At 43.7% G+C, this 16,696-nt stretch overlaps 1 protein-coding gene and 1 long non-coding RNA gene across 2 annotated transcripts in view; both read left to right on the top strand.

Moving 5' to 3' along the window:
- MRPS5 (mitochondrial ribosomal protein S5) overlaps window positions 1-16,696 on the top strand; it is a 55,402-nt gene that overhangs the window by 19,153 nt on the left and 19,553 nt on the right. The window contains exons 4-5 of the mRNA XM_020794782.3: window positions 1,060-1,293; window positions 2,166-2,200. Coding sequence (XP_020650441.3) covers window positions 1,060-1,293; window positions 2,166-2,200 — 269 coding nt within the window. The remainder of the gene's footprint in view (window positions 1-1,059; window positions 1,294-2,165; window positions 2,201-16,696) is intronic.
- Window positions 6,054-7,701, top strand: LOC144585691 (uncharacterized). The gene is made up of 2 exons (XR_013540198.1): window positions 6,054-6,121; window positions 7,538-7,701. It is a non-coding gene; the product is annotated as an uncharacterized LOC144585691 (long non-coding RNA).

Consider the following 16,696-nt stretch of genomic DNA (forward strand, 5'->3'; position numbering starts at 1 on the left):
AAGAAAGGAAAGAAAAGGACCCTTAAAAGCTGACACAGCAGAGTTGAGCAAAATGTGGCTTCCCCAGAGTTCCCCACTCTAACCCTCATTATTTTTACAAATATTCCCATTCCCCCTTTGCACTTCCTCCATGACTAGGAAAGGATTTTGCCAGGTTGCTCTGAGCTGTTTCAGGCCTGGGGGCCCTTTTGTTCTCCCAGCAAAAGCTCCCTCCCAGATCTAAAATAGCTTGGGGGATGGAGAGGGCAGGGGGTTTAATTAAAATTTAAAAGTGTTGCAGTGTAGTTGGCTGTGGATGCCTAAAGCCTTCAGGTGGAGGTCACTTCCAGATTCAAAAGAAACGTAATTTTCAGGAGCCTTTTCAACTGACGGTGACAACTTGCGTTGAAAGATTTTGAGTTTGAGATCTCTTTGATTTTTTTTTTTGTAAGCTTTTCTTGTGCATTTGCAGTTTGTGGTTTTGTTGCAGCTGCCTAGGAAATTAGAGATCCATGCATTGCATCACCAGAATAGCCGTACGTGAGGCTTTTTGCTTATGCTTCGAGTGGCCTGCCTTGTTTAACCAACCCCACTTCCTGAAGCAAAATTAGTTTTAAGACGGGAAGGACTCTCTGGTCTCCAAAAGGCAGGCTACATGTAGCCCACGAATCGTGTGTTGCTTACCCCTGACATATGTAAGAACAGTAGCATGTTTGACTTGAAGCATTAGGAAAGGGTTGGTGAGCTCGAGGTTCAGTGGGTTTTTTATATATACGTATGTATCCTGCTGCACAATCCCAAGTTGCCCCCCCACAAAATACTAATAAAGCTTTGTATGCCATTTATTTATTTATTTATTTATTGATTTGATTTGATTTGATTTGATTTGTACCCCGCCCATCTGATCTATACGACCACTCTAGGCTAGCTTCAAGCTCATTTAATGTTGTCTCTTTTTTTACTTTATGGAAAGCAGAGGAATGTTAACAGCAGAAGGTTTTCTCCAGTGGCTTTCCTCCTTTTCACTGTTAGAGCTGTGATCTGCAAGTGACAGGTATCTCTGTGTCCTGATCCCCTTAGGAAGATCTGGGATCCTTTGGCCCGGCCTCAGCGCCCCCATCTTAAACCAGAGAAGCACGCTGGGGATTCAACGACGAGAAAAAGAAGAGCAAGGGAAGCTAATGTCGGAAAGGCTGATAAAGCGGGAGGAATGGGAGAAGAAAATGAGACGGAAGGTGAAGAAAGAGAGAGGCTTTACTGGAGCCTCCTGGAACGGTATCAGTCTGGGACACCCTGATCCAAGCCCTGATGGAGGTAAGATAACTGCGGAAGAAAGCAGTAGTTGAATGCAGAAAAGGGAGTGTATGTAGATGGCTGCCGTGTCATTTTATTTCATTTAAAAATATATTTGTTTGCCATTTACACTAAGCGATATAGATGCCAGGGAGACTGTTGCAGGAGATCAATATTTCAGGAAGGATAGAAGTGAGGCTGGAAAAATGATAAAACCAAAACCGATGATGGGGCTCTCAACCACTGATACTAGTTAGGTGTCTGGTGACAGTGGTTTAAATTCAGTGCACAGTAGACCCCCTTATCCGCTGGATCAGTATCTGCTGATTCACTTATCTACGGTCTGAAAATATTAAAAGAAAATTCCCCCAAAAGATAGATTTTAATGGAGTTAGCAGAACTGGCCACTGGTGGCCACTAGAGGGAGATAGAGATCGTGCTCTGTATAGCATTCATAATGGCATTCCATGTCTTTCAGCATCCACGAGGGGGGGGGGGGCTTGAAACAGATCCCCTGCAGATATTGGGGGGGGCGTTTTCCTACTATAGGAAAACCTACTATAAGTTGCAACTACAGTAGGCCCAAATAAGGGTATAAGATAGATGCATCAGTGTCCCCATGTTTTCAGGAGTCTTGAGTTTCTTTTCTTTGTGGGCTAGGCTACACCTTCAACCATAATATTCTGCTGTAAATGGAAGAAACTTCCTCTCTTAAAAATAGTTTTTGATTTTTTATATAGTATTTGTTGGGTTAATGTAAGCCACTTTGAGTCCCCCCCCCCATATAAAATGTTATGGAAGTAATACAAATAGGTAAATAAATTACTTTTGGAAGATAACGTGCAGATGGATGTGTGTTCTGCATCACTGATAGGCATCTTTTCAATCAACAGAAACATATGAAGATTTTGACTCCACGCTGATTGAGGTATGTGTTCCTAAAATCAGCAAGGATTAGCCCTGTATATCTTTAAAAGTACAAGATAGTGTTCAACTTCTTGTCTTAGTTCCTCCCCCCCCCCTTTGGTAACAGGTACATAGTACAGTGGTGCCCCGCTAGACGCTTACCCCGCATGATGTAAAAATTGCTTAACGATGACATTTTTGCGATTGCAAAACGATGGTTCCAATGGGGGAAATCCGCATTATGTTGATTAGGAGCCTGCTTCACTATACGATGATTTTTCCGGTTCCGCAAAATGGCTTCCCTCCCTTCGCAAAATGGCTGCTTTCCAGACCCCTGCTTCGGAAGACAGCGATTTTTAACAGCTGATCGCGGTTCAGTCTTCGCTGGACGATGAGATATTTCCCCATTGGAACACATTGACCGGTTTTCAGTGCATTCCAATGGTTTTTTTCCGCTTGACGACGATTTCGCTTAACAGCGATTTTCCTGGAACAGATTATTGTCGTCAAGTGGGGCACCACTGTAATAGAAACTCAAGGGAATTCTGAAATTGAATTGAATTACAACTGCATGCTCAATTGCTATTATTTTCATTTTCTGCTGTGCAACAGCATCGGACTCAAAGGACTCTGTAGCTGATGCAAAGCAACATTCTCAGATATAAGTTAAAGGGAGCTCATTTTCTTAATATAGAGGAATATTTCAGTTCCATTTTCCAAAGGCATGAAGTCAATATTAAATTAACTACTTGAAAAACAAAGTTTCTGTTCCAAGTTCTGTTCTATCCCCTACACAAAGACATGCTCAGTAAATGCATGAGATGTTTTTTGTTTTTTCATGTTAATATTCTCCCTTCTGTCCACCTTTCCTTTTGCCTTTTTTCTTGATTAGACTGGGAGAGATGCCCCCTTTAGGGCAAGAGAAGATACCCCCCCCTTCTTCGATCCATGGCTAATCCTTTGCCTTGATTATTTGCATAGCAGTGTCTCTCTTCTATTAATGTAATCTCTGGATTGGATTTCATAGTGAAGCGTATTTCCTAGTGTTCTTATGCTGCGCCTCTGTTTCTTACTGTGCTCTTATATTCTGCTTCTCCACACATATCTGTGACACCCTTTTTGCACAGTTCTCAGAATTCAAAATGTTGAAAGTGAAGCCAACATTCAACTGTATTGAATGCCAGCAGACTCAGGACATTTTTCCCTCCCTCTTCAGCCCTCTCTGGTTCCAAAATCCTGCTCTGGAGGTATCCTAGCTCTCTGGAGTAGATTTTAGGGTGCTTGGGAGGCTTCAGGAGGCAGAGGAAGGATCACAGATTCTCATGAAATCAATGAGATCTGACAGAAGTGTGCTGTTAATGTTCGCTTGAACTCCTTTTTGAAGTTTCCTAGTACATTTCAACTTTAAAACATCAGTCAGCTCTTTTGGACTTGCAAAACTACTCTTTCATCTCCAGTGATTTGAGAAAGCATCATTCCTGACTGTTTACAGCAGCTTTCCCTAACTTGGTACCCTCCAGATATGACTGTAAGGTGATGTAAGCTATATTCTATCTTATTTGGAAGCATTCCTGGTTCATGAATGCACATTTATAGACTTATAGATCCTGCATTCAGAATCATTTGCACGGCCCTTGCCATTGTCTTCAATATTTTTATGGGCTCTTCCTTATAACTTTTCAGACATGTTGATCTACTGTAGCAAGTTTTTGGCATTTTTGAAATGTTTTGCTGAGCAATTGTTTCCTCTTATATTTGTCCCCTTTGTTTTGCATGCCAAAGTAGAACTTCAAGATTAATTTCACTTATTTATTCAAAAGCATTGATTATTTTTGACGATATCAACAAAAGCGACCTGCAGCCGCTTTCTCTGACAACCGTAAGTTAAGGGAATAAACTAGCCATGGCGTACGTGGCGCCTTTAAATGCTGGTGGACTGCCTCTCCGATATTTCCTCACCATTGGCTTTGCCGATCAAGCTGATGGGTATTGTTGTCCTGCAGCATCCTCCACCCTTGAGGTATGAGCTGGAGGCATAAGGAATGCGTGGAGATGAATCATTTCTATCCTCCTACACATTTCTGTTCCTTGTTCCCTTTCTGCTGAGCATTTGCCCTGGGGCCGTGTAAAGGAAAGAGCCTGTCACACATAGGTTAGACAGGGAGGAATACATGTTCAGCACATATTCACTATCCTCCCTTCTCATTCTCCTAAGGCAGTGGAGGCAAGCCTTTTTTGGTTCGAGTGCCCAAAATGAGGGGGTGGGGAAGAAACCAGTGGCTGCCGTGCCGCCCAGAACCGGAACAGGATGTGGCAGTTTCAGGGGGAATCATGGGGACGGACAAGAAGTTAAAGGGGAATCATGGGGACAGATAGGAAGTTAAAGGGGGAATCATGGGGACAGGCAGGAAGTTAAAGGGGGAATGATGGGGACGGACAGGAAATTAAAGGATGCAGAACAGGAAGAGAAAGAATCCCAGCTGCAGCCACTTCAAAAGTTTTGTCGCATGTCAGAAGAAAGGGCTTCGCGTTCCAGGGGTGGCACGCATGCCATAGGTTCGCCATCACTGTCCTAAGGAAATCAATCTGTGTTCACGAGAGAGGGAGAAGGAGACAGAGAGACACGGACAGCATTGACTGAGACTGAGGAGGCCTGGGTTCAGTTCCATGCTTGGCCATGACTTTGTCTCCTGTAACCCAACCCTACCTTACACAGTCATTGAGCCTCCTGAGAAGGAAGCCATGATATGAATATGTATAAATAAATATACACAGAGAAGATACACAGGCAGTGGCAAGCTGGATAATGTTTCTGTCCAATTCCTAAGACCACAAGAAGTGTAGGGCCAGGAAAATGCAAAAAGATGGAACCCGAGACCCTTCAGATGGCAACTGAAGAGCTAGTGACCCTATTTCATGTTGCCGCCTCAAATTTGGAATCCTATCCCCTCCAGCCTAAGAGCTGAAGCAGAGATCTAAAGAACCAGCTGCTCAGTTGAGGGCCCTTCAGCAGAAAATGGAGAGGAAGCCGCCAGGTCTACAAAAACATCTGGGTATCTCCTGCCACCAGCAGTTAAACAGGCCACTACATTTTGTTCCCATATGTCCCCCCCCCCCCAGTACCAAGACAGATACAGCAAAATAGTGGTGCGATCAGTGAGCTGCTCAAGATATATATTAGCAACATTTTATTGCAGATAAAGTAGGCATAGCTGTGTTGGACAGTGAAGCTTTGTTTTTGTTTTAAAAGTAGAGAATCACATTTTTATTGCAGCTTTAAATTTGAAGAAATTATGCATAAGACACCTTTGGGACCATTTTGTTTCAGTTTTAATTTGACCTTTCGTTTCATTCTGGATAGAGTTAATAACAGAAGGTAGCAGATTCCCAAATACAACAGGAATGAACCATGCAGGGGTCTTGGCAGATGCGTTTGCAGAATGATTGCATGTATCTTCTCTGTTTTCAGCTGTGTCTTCAAGATACAGGAATTTCTAGTTTTATGGATTCAGTTCTAGAGACTTCATGTTTTAATGGATGAAAGCATTTCTAAGCATTAGTAGAATGGCACCAGATTTTTTCCACTTCCAATGATGATGTAGACCTTTTCCCTGCCAAACCCGTTAAATTTTGCACCCCCTTCAAAACACTGATTTTGCTTCATTTAGTATTTGGGTGGGTATTTCGTAAATCTAGTATTTGGGTAAATCCAGGGGGGAAAAATTCCACCTTACTCTCTGGAGAGCTTCTGCCAGTCACAGATGGAACACAGAATGTTGTTTTATACTGATGCAGTCTGAATCAGTAGAAGGCAAGCATCCTGTGTTCTTAAAAAGTTGAAATGGTGTGAATATTTACCTCTTTAAATTCTCTGCAGTGTCTTCCCTCAGCCATTGCTTCAATTCCACCTTCCCTCCGGCTGTTTGTTCTACTTGATTCCTTGGTGAGTCACGCAGGTGACCAACGGGCAATTCTGAGTCAGCTACAGTTCATATTAACCATTCTGGGTAAATAACCAACTGAGGACAAAAATCCTCTTGTATAAATTAACAGTGGTGGGAAGAAATGTCATCAGAAATGTCATCGCATGATAAAATGTAATTTAAATTGATTAAACACTTCCTGTTCCCCACCACCACCATTTTAGGCTCCTATGCTCCTTAGGCCTCTTCTTTGTTTGAGGAAGCCTCTGGGAGCCTTGAGATGGGGGGAGCCTTTAATTGTCAAAAATTGCTACCAGATTGCTTCCCCCCCCCCCCCGGATCAGGACCACTGGTAGCAATTTTTGGCAATTACGGGCTCCCCTTTCCTTGTTTGAAGGCTTCTCCAAGGCTTTTTACCAGTGCCAGCTGGTGATATCATCAGTTCCCACTGGCACAAATTTATGCCCACTACATTTGGGCCTGAGTGAAAGGTTTCCTCATTTTGAGTCACCGTTTCGAAAAGGCAGCCATTCTTGTTAGCCCTTCTAAGATGTATAAAAACTCATTTTTAGTTTAATTCATTGGCCATTCTTGTTTACCATTCCAGGTAAGGGGGCCCTTGTTACTTATTAGAGACGGTATTCATATACGAATACAAGTACGCCCACACAGGTGGAGATAATGGGGGGCTGGTCCCCTGGGGCTGGCCTGTCCACCCACCCTTCTGCTGCTGCGGGCTCCGTGCTTCCTTCCTGTCGCTCCGGAGCTAGCGGTTGATTGGCTACACTTGGCAGGAGGCGGGAGGATGAGTCAAAGAGTGACTCGTAGGCCGGGCCCTCCAGAGCGATCGGAAAGGAGCCCAGAACTCGCAGCAGAACAGATGGTGAGTGGACGGTCCAGCCTCAGGGGGCCGGACCCTCGTTACGTCCACCTGTGCAGAGGTATTCATATTCATATACGAATACCCCCATCTCTGTAACGTGGTTTTCAGTAAAGCACCCATTCTTGTCAACCCTTCTGAGCAAGTGGACACTTTGTCAGTGTAGCAGTTCTCAGTTTACGGCTGTACAGTTGTTTTGGACTTCAGCTCCCAGAAGCTTTGCCCATTGGTCCTGCTAGCTGGCGGTTGGCATCCAAAACATCTGGCATGCCCAGGTTGTAGAGTATTAGCAGCCAGGAAATCTGGTTGAGAGATTAGAGTAGCTGATGTCAGGCACATGTCGAATGCTTTTCAGGCAAAATCCATAGAAACAGAACAAAAGACCAAAACATGTGGCACCTTAAAGACTATTATATTTTAATGTAGGCTTTCATGGACACTTCCACTTTGTCAGATGTAAAAGGAACAGAATGGAATGGAATGTAGATGAAATATCAGTTTCACATAACGAATGTTCATGGGTTACGTGCAGTAATTAGGCCTATGTTTGTTTTAGGGTCCTGTTGTAAAAATTCTTCAAGAAGACAGAAAATAGACACCAGGTCTGAGCAAGATAAAGAGGGGGGTGGGAGAACAGAGGAAAAGAAACCCACCCCCTTCTCTCTCTCCTCTCCTGGACATGTCCACAAAAGCTTACATTAAAATATAATCGTCTTTAAAGTGTTACATGTTTTTGTCCTTTTTTGTATTGTTTTGTTTCTTTGGATTTTGCCTGATATGATTGCACAGACTGACACGGCTGCCTCTTCTAAAACTACAGTACTGACGTATGCTTTGTTTTTCAATATGGAGGCACAAATGGAACCCAGTTCAAAAGGGACATAGTAAGAATTAAGGAATTCCAAATCCAGGAATTTGTTGTGAATACCGGAAAAACTCAGTTGAGCTGAAAGCCCTTCCACACAAAACTCTGCTTCTAATGGCCTTATGTTTTCTTCATTTTAACAGTACAGTTCATGTAATACAACATTGCTAGTGTTATTAAGCAGTTGTGCAAAAGCCTTGCCAATCTACTCCAAATTATCCAGATATTTCATTGTGTATTGAGATCTGTGTTTTGTCAATCTCCTGCACAGGACTGGGAACCAGGCAGTTAAATAGGTTTGAATTTGAGGTGAAGTATGCACTAAGTAGATGTTTGAAGGATAACATGGACTGAAATAAATATATCGCTTTCTGCCAAAGCCTACAGTTGAATTTACATTTGTCAGGAAAGTCTTGTGGTAGATTATGTAAGTAACTGTTGTTTTACAATTCTTGCCCAGTTGTGATGTGTACCAGTGGGAATGTTTGCTCCATCTTTACACACCATTCAGAACTGAGCTTTTGAGTTTACATTTTCATGCAGAAGAAACTATATTAAGCAATAAATGTGACTGTATTGTACTGCATTATGCATCCTCCCCCTACCCAATGTAGTATTCTATTGTAAATTCATTAGATTTAAATAAGCACATGGATTTTCAGAGCAGCAGGAGGTATGTGATGTTCTTTGGGTTCCCATACTGTTGAAGAGCTGAACACTATTTTTCAGATGCTGTAACAAGAAGCTAGGTACACTTTGCAGCAAGTAATTAGGCATTCTAGCAGTTCATGTGATACCAAGTACGTCTTCTTCTGAAATAGATATTAATCCTTTTGAGTATCTGAAGTCTCATGCAGTTTTTTGTACCCTGGCATGCTCCAGATTTGGGTGATTAAAATTCCCATCATAGCTAGCCAACATCATCATTAGCTACCCAGTTAACTTTTAGGATTATTGTAGTCAGCACATCTGGAGAGCCTTCCAGGTTAGTTACAACTAGAGATGGGGGTATTCGTATATGAATATCCCTGTGCAGCTGGATTTAATGAGAGTCTGCCCACGGGGCCGGACCGGGCACTCTCACGTCCGGCAGCGGCGGTTCTGCTCATCCTTCCAGTTGCTCCCGGGGCCCCACTCTCTTCTCTCTCGGCTAGCAACTCAGCAGCCGTGCAGGGAGACTCGTCCTCTCTCCCCTTGCCTAGAGTGGCTAGCCGAGCCGGAAGAGAGTGGGGCTCCGGGAGCAACTGGAAGGATGAGCGGAACCGCAGCCACTGGACGCGTGAGCGGACGGTCCGGCCCCAGGGGGCAGACTCTCGTTAAGTCCAGCTGTGCAGAGATATTTGTATGTGAATACTCTCATCTCTAGTTGCAACTGGACTAAGTAGGTAGTAGTGAAAGGTTAATATGTGTTTACTTGTGTGTATACGTTTCTATTTTCCTTCATTATTTTGTTTTTCTTTCTGTTAGCAAGGAAAAGAGTAGGAGAAGAGCACTTGAATGTTAGACTCCGCTAATCAGCATTTCTTTGAAAATTAATTATACAGTAGAAGGAACCACTTTGTGAACAGACATGCCAGAGTAATGTTACTAGTATTTTGTGAACAATGAGTCCTAATGCAGTGCTTTAGTAAACCCTGCTTAATATGTGTTGCTGTCTCCCCATCCTTCTCCTTCTGTCTCTGATCTATAATTCCAGTTTATGGCCCAAATGTACTTGGCCTGCCCTTGAGTCCCTAAAACATGTATTCCCTAGAAATCGTGTTCTGACCTTCATGCCTGGATTGTAATAGCAATGCTCAGTGGTAGTGTACAAAGTTGCAGAGCTAGCTATTTAAACAGCCGCTAGATGAAAGAACTGTAAGTAATCCAATATGGAATTAAAGCTTGTAACAAGTCCCCTGTGATGTTGTTGAAAGACAAGTTAAGAAGTTTCCTTACCGTGCCAGGTGGGCATTCGACCACTGAATAATTTTCTCCAGTGACAAACTTGAAAATAACATGCATTCACAATCTGTTATGTTATCAAAACATGGAAGATCACAAGTTCCTTTCATTTTCAAGGCCTTATTTTGAAGTTGCCAGTCTTCTCAATGGTGAATGTTTGCGCATGCTGAGCATCTCGTATGCGCCTGCATATGTTCTTTCTTAGATTCCACCACATTACGAAGGGTCACTACAATAGGCAACAACGTTTAAGGGCAGAATGACGTACTATGAGAGATGTGGGAATGGATGATTTTAAAAACAATGTCTCTGTGACAGTTCTTCTCTCCTCCAACGTGCAGAATCAAAAAAACTTTCTTGCCTGTAGCTGCATCCATACAGAGCAGTAAGATTCAGTTCAAATACAGGCTTTCTTCAGGATGAGTTGTCACCTAGCGTTACACCCTTTTGGCTTGGGATGTTCTTCTTTTAGAATTTGAGCCATACAACCTATAGGGCAAAACATCATAAAGGCTGCAGGGTCTTCCTGATGCATAACTATCCCTGTCAAAGGAAGATTAAAATAATTTCTGTCTCTTTTCTTTTTGACTGACAGGCTCACAATGGCAGCATTATTGAGTGTCAGTGTTAATATACTTTATATCTCCCTGATGTTAGTGTTGCTCTTGGGGAAATACAGCCATCTAGGAAGGTAATCGTTTATTCTTCCGTCTGTTAACAGACTGCAGATGGTTGACCCAGTTAGTTTCTGTGCTGGATGCCCAGGACAGAGTCGGGCTTCTTGCATGGTTTATACAGGAACCAAGCCACCTGGAGGAGAGGGCAGGGAACACTCATTGCTTCTCCTCTACTCTTACTTTATTTTATTTATTTATTTATTTATTGCATTTATATGCCGCCCATCTAGACATAGTCTACTCTGGGCGGTTCACAACATACAAAATAAAAACAATTTAAAATATACACAGTTTTACATAGATAAAAACAAAACGATATAAAATATGATATCGTAGATTTACAATTGTAACAATTAATTTAAGGCAAACAGTCCCAAGATGGCAAAAATCAAAAGAAGAGAAATAAGAATGACTTACTTGACTGGAGGGAAGGCCTGCTTAAATAGCCAAGTTTTCAGCTGGCTTTTGAAAATGCCCAGCGAGGGTGCCAGCCGAATTTCGGTAGGGAGGGTGTTCCACAGCTGAGGGGCCACCGCCGAGAAGACCCGATTTCTTGTTTTTTCCTTCCGGGCCTCCCTTGGTGTCAGACCCCTCAGCCGTCCCTGCTGGCTATGTCAGGTGATTCGGGTAGATCTAGGTGGGAGAAGACGATCTGCCAAATATTGTGGTCCCAAACCGTTTAGGGCTTTATATGTAATCATGAACACCTTGAAGTCAACGCGGAAACGGATGGGCAACCAGTGCAAAGCAGCCAGAGTGGGGGAGATATGTTGGTTTTTTCTCACCCCACTAAGAAGCCTGGCTGCCGCATTCTGGACCATCTGAAGTTTCCGCGTCAGCCTCAAAGGTAGCCCCACGCAGGATGCGTTAAAATGGTCTAATCTCAAGGTTACAAGGCCGTGGACTAGAGTAGTGAGGGTGCCCCCATCAAGATAGGGTCGCAGCTGGGCAATCCGCCATAGATGGAAATAGGTGGAGCGGACCACGGACGCCACCTGGGTTTCCATGGTGAGCGCCGGGTCCAGATGTATCCCCAAGCTGGGGACCTCACTCTTTGCGGTAATGGTAGTCCTCCCAAAAGAATGGGAGTTGCCTATACCGCTGATGGAAGGACCACCCACCCTCAAGACTTCCGTCTTGTCTGGGTTCAGCCTCAACCCATTTGACTGCATCCATTCCAATACAATCTCCAGGCAGCACTGAAGGGACAGGAAGGCATCCACTGAGGTAGATGAAAAGGAGATGTAGAGCTGTGTGTCATCAGCATACTGGTGACACGATGCCCCACACCCCCTGATGACCCCACCTAGCGGCCTCATATAGATGTTAAACAGCATTGGGGAGATGATCGACCCCTGTGGAACTCCACAGTTGAGGCTCCATGGGGCCGAGACACTCTCCCCAAGCTGAACTCTCTGGGGTCAGTCCTCCAAGAAGGAACGGAGCCAGGCAAATGCCAGGCCACCAATTCCCAACTAAGGGAGCCTCCCCAGGAGGATACCATGGTCGACGGTACCAAAGGCTGCCAAGATGTCGAGGAGGACCAACAAGGACATATTGCACCCATTGGCCTCCCTCAGCAGGTCATCCATCAGTGCGTCTAGTGCCGTCTCTGTACCATAGCGCAGCCTGAAGCCCGACTGGAATGGGTCCAGGGCATTGGTTTCGTCCAAGAGCGCCTGGAGCTGATTTGCCACCACCCTCTCAACCGCTTTGCTAAGGAAAGAAACCTTGGCAACGGGCCTATAATTGCCAATGTCGTCCGTCGCCAAATTTGGTTTCTTCCTAATGGGCCTAATAAGTGTCTCCTTGAGGGCAAGAGGTACCTTGCTCTTCTGAAGAGACCCATTTATTATCGTAGTGGCCCATTCGGTTGTTACGGGCCTGGCTGCTTTGATTAGCCAGGCCGGGCAAGAGTCGAGAGAAGAGGTGGTGGCCCGACAGCGATCAAGCGCCTTGTCTACCAGCTCTGATGTTACATGCTGAAAGAAGTCAAGAATTACCGGGCAAGGCGGAGCGCTGGACATCTCTGCTCAATCCATTGTATTTAAAAAAGGAGAAAGGTCACAGTGGATGGCCTCCACTTTGGATTTTAAAAATGCTGCAAATTGGTCATGTGAAATGCTAGCGGGAGGCCCTTCACCCAGACCAATTCTGGATAGATCGCGAACTATACAGAAAAGTTCAGCCTGCTGGCTGGAAGCATCGCTTATCCGGTCTTCTCTCCTGCCTTGCTAGCCTGTAAAATGTTTCCTTTGCTTACTCTTCATTCTGCTTGGTCCCTCTTCCACCAGTCTTTCTTAGGAGTAAGATATAGTCAGGGAAAACGTGTTGCAGACTAGTAACCTTTGTAGGTCAATTTATAAAGCTGCTTTAAGTGACTAGATCCTCCCCCATTTTTCTGCTCTCCATCCTCCTCACACTCAACCTGCCCCTGGAAAAAACAGCAGAAGGCGATGTCGTTTAAATTGGGGAGGTTGAGGGAAAGATTGATGCATACACAACCCTTTCTTCTGCTCAGTCAAAAAAAACAAAAAACAAAAAACAGACAATCCAGTCATGGTTCTCTTGACCCTTGCTTCAGTTTTGCTCTGGGATATATCTGTTGGGTCCTCCAAGCTCAAGAAAAGGGCACAAATGAAAAATGAAAAAAAAGGGATCCGTGTATGCCTGTGTGACGTAGATTTTGGTGGGAGGTGAATGAGGCACCACGGAGGTCATGCAGAGTTCTTCGAACACCTCAGCATTTCGCAGGTATGCCCTGCATGGTTTCAGACCCTGCCTTTTCGCTCTTGAATTGAAGCTAGGAGGCGTGGGCACGTTCTTTGCATAGGTGATATATTTGTTGTTTTCGACTCTGCTTCAAGTTTTGTTTTTTGCTCTTACCAAGCAATGAATGCTATTCAACTATAGACCCATTTTACTCCTGTGTAAATACATTTCAGATTGAGGTAGCTCTGTTCCCAGGCTAGCATGGAGTTATAAATTTTCATATCTTCAAATGCTGTAATTTCTGTATTATTTTGCAAGGCAATCATGCATTTCAGCTATTTTCTTTCAGTCCAGTATATGAGAGAGAGAGAGAGAGAAATAACTACCTGCACTCAGTGATTTAGGGGGAGCATGTATCATTTTTTTGATGCCAGGACACAATGTAGTAACAGTCCATGCACATTTTCAGACTTGGAAGGCCATTACTGAGTTTTAAGAGAGATCCGATAGCTCTGATTGTGATGGGTGACTGGGCACATTTCCCTTCAGAGCAGCAAAGAAACAGCTGACAAAGGACAGTTTGCTTTTTTTTTCCTCCCCCTTGGACCTGTTCTTTAGGCTGCTTTGTTTCTACGTGCTGCTGTTGCCACCTTCTGGAAAGCAGAGAAGGGAGCTTCTATTCCCTTTAAATCCCATCAGCTTGGCAAGCATAGCCTTGCCTTTCTGTCCTTCTTATTGAGTTGCTCCTGACTTAGCTTCTGACCCTATGAATTAATGCTCTCCAAAAGGCCCTTTCATGAACACTCAACCTCAGGATTTCCAATTAAAGACCACCACTTCTTTTACTGAGTCACACCATCCCATGTTAGATCTTCCTCTTTTCCTGTTGCCTTCATCTTTTCTCAAGTTGTGCCCAAGGTATGATAGCTTCAGGTTTAGTCATTTTCACTTCTAGAAAAAGTCCAGGCTTGATCTAGAACTTATTTGTCTTGCTGGCAGTCCCTAAGAAACATAACTCATAATAAGCAGATCAAGAAGAGGCTACACACGAGTATGTGTTTCAGGATCTCTTTAGCATTAATTATTCCCTGGCTGCTCTAAGTGGAGATTAACAATGACTAGACTTCCTATTAACTAGGTTTGCTGACTTCGTATTAACTAGGTATCCTGGCACGCATGAGAAACCTGCTTACCTCTAACTACTGTTAAGATTGTTATTGATAACAGAATCTTTAAGGTACCATAATATGATTTCTCATTTTTCCTGCTACAGATTAGCCTCGTTGCCACCCTGGATGTTTTTATTCATGTAACCTTAATTTTGAGGTTGAGGATTTGTGCTCTTGCATGCAACCTGCAGGAATCGCAGCATTCCAAAAAAAATTGGGGTGAGGGAAACAAAGCCAGAAGTGGCCAGACTACATTGCGCCGTCCCTGTCAATAGGTGGACCCCCTCCCGGCCCCATAAAGATTGCCAGAGTCGAAGCTGGCAGCCTCTGCTGTCTAAGATCGCAGCTGCCGGTGCTTGGAGCGGGGCTGCGGAGGACGGCTAGGGCTGCCCCCCCATGCGGCCCAAACCAAATGTATGCGCGGCCCAAACCAAATTTTCATCTTCTAATGTGGCCTAGGGAAGGTGAAAGGTTGGACACCCCTGGTCTAGATAGTGTGGAAGTAGCAAAATAGAGCCTTACTGTCTGCAGTATTCCCTTCCCACACATCTATTTGAGAGCATTATGTTTCTGCAGTGACTCAGCTGTCTGCCTGGATAAGCAAAGAGATTTTGGAAAACAAGTTTTTTTGGGTTTTAGGAGCTGTTTCCCCCCTTAAATATGAACAATGTGATATCTACCAGTACATTCTGACAGATAAAAGAAGAAAGCTTCAGTGCCAATGGACCCTCCTGTCCAAGGGGTAATGATGTATTACATCAAGAGTATGATTTGGGGGTCTCTTGCCCTTTACTTCTTGTCTGCCGTGGTGCCCCCAGAGGGCTTCCCAGCTGCCTTCTAAAGCAGGCTTTTCAGATGCATGGAGTTGTCCACTGTGTTAGAAGCATTGAGATCTAGCTGATGTTCACTGCTGGATTCTAACCTAGACCTCTCATGGATTTGGACTATATGGATCATAGAAAACAGAGTGGATTCAGGCTCTCCAATATTTGTTGACACAACTACGCCTTTGTTGAAACAACAGTAGTTTTACAGCCAACTTTACTGGCAATACCTTGCTAGTATCTGCTACAATCTTGTCTCTCAAGTTGATCTTCAGTTTCTTTTTTTTTAAGACAATTCTAAAAACAAAATGCGCCCCACAACACATGTTTAATCTGTCTTCTCTCTTTGCATATGTTTAGTAATTTTGTAATAATAAGCTACCACTAGACAAGGATCTTAGAATGTATAGCTTCTTGTCTGTACGTTGGTGTGGGGGTTCACTTATGACGCTAAGAGTCTGGCCTGTTTAATTCAAACTGGAAATACGCTTATCACATCAGAGTGATTCAGTAATTATATTTTGCCTCCTGTTCTGCATACAGATGCTGGCTTTGACATAGGACATTGCTGATAGTGAGCTATCATTTTTGCCATGGGAGAGCAGAGCTTTCAGGTCTGGGTGAGGCTTGCCCGACACTTGAAAATAGATTACAATGACATTTCTAAGAGATTCAAAATGTTTTCCCTTCAGCATATGGCACAGATCTCTATGGGAGGTGCAGGAAATTCAAAAAGTGATTAAGTAGTCTCTTGCGAAAAGTACCTCGAGAGTTGCAAAGCTCTGGCAGGCCATCTGGTAGAACACGAGGCAGATTCTATACAGGGTAGAATTAGAAAAAGAATACAAAATAAAACTGTTAACAGTTGCTATTCTATAAAACCATAATTCAAACACATCTGGTATAGCACGTACAGGTCTGGCCATGGTGCCTCAAAAAAGATGTTGTAAAGCTGGAAAAGATACAGAAAAGGGTAACCCAGATGATCGGGGGACTGAAACAACCTTTAAATGTACATTGGATAAATTCACGCAGGTTAGGACCATCTGCCAGAGGCTATATGTTGCCTCCATTCTCTGTGATAGAGCTGCATGTTAGTGGCTGGTGTTCTGTTAATCCCACATAATTAAATGGTGTGGTTTGCTACCACAAGATGTCATGATTGATTGATATGCTGCCTTTCTGCCAAAGAATCCAAGCCATCAGCTTTTAGGTACCGTGTTTCCCCAAAAATAAGACAGGGTCTTATATTAATTTTCGCTCCAAAAAACACATTAGGGCTTATTTTCAGGGGATTTTTTTTCACGTACAACGATCTACATTTATTCAAATACAGTCATGTCATCTTCATCTGGTTGCTGCACAAGGGTGGAGGGAGGGGTTTCACTTAACTAGGGCTTATTTTGGGGGTAGGGCTTATATTACGAGCATCCTGAAAAATCATACTAGGGCTTATTTTCGGGGAAACTGTAGCTTTGAAAGAGGATTATACAAACTTATAGAAGACAAGACTAATGAGGATTG

This window comes from Pogona vitticeps, chromosome 1 (genome assembly GCF_051106095.1).
Source record: "Pogona vitticeps strain Pit_001003342236 chromosome 1, PviZW2.1, whole genome shotgun sequence".
Lineage (NCBI taxonomy): Eukaryota > Metazoa > Chordata > Lepidosauria > Squamata > Agamidae > Pogona > Pogona vitticeps.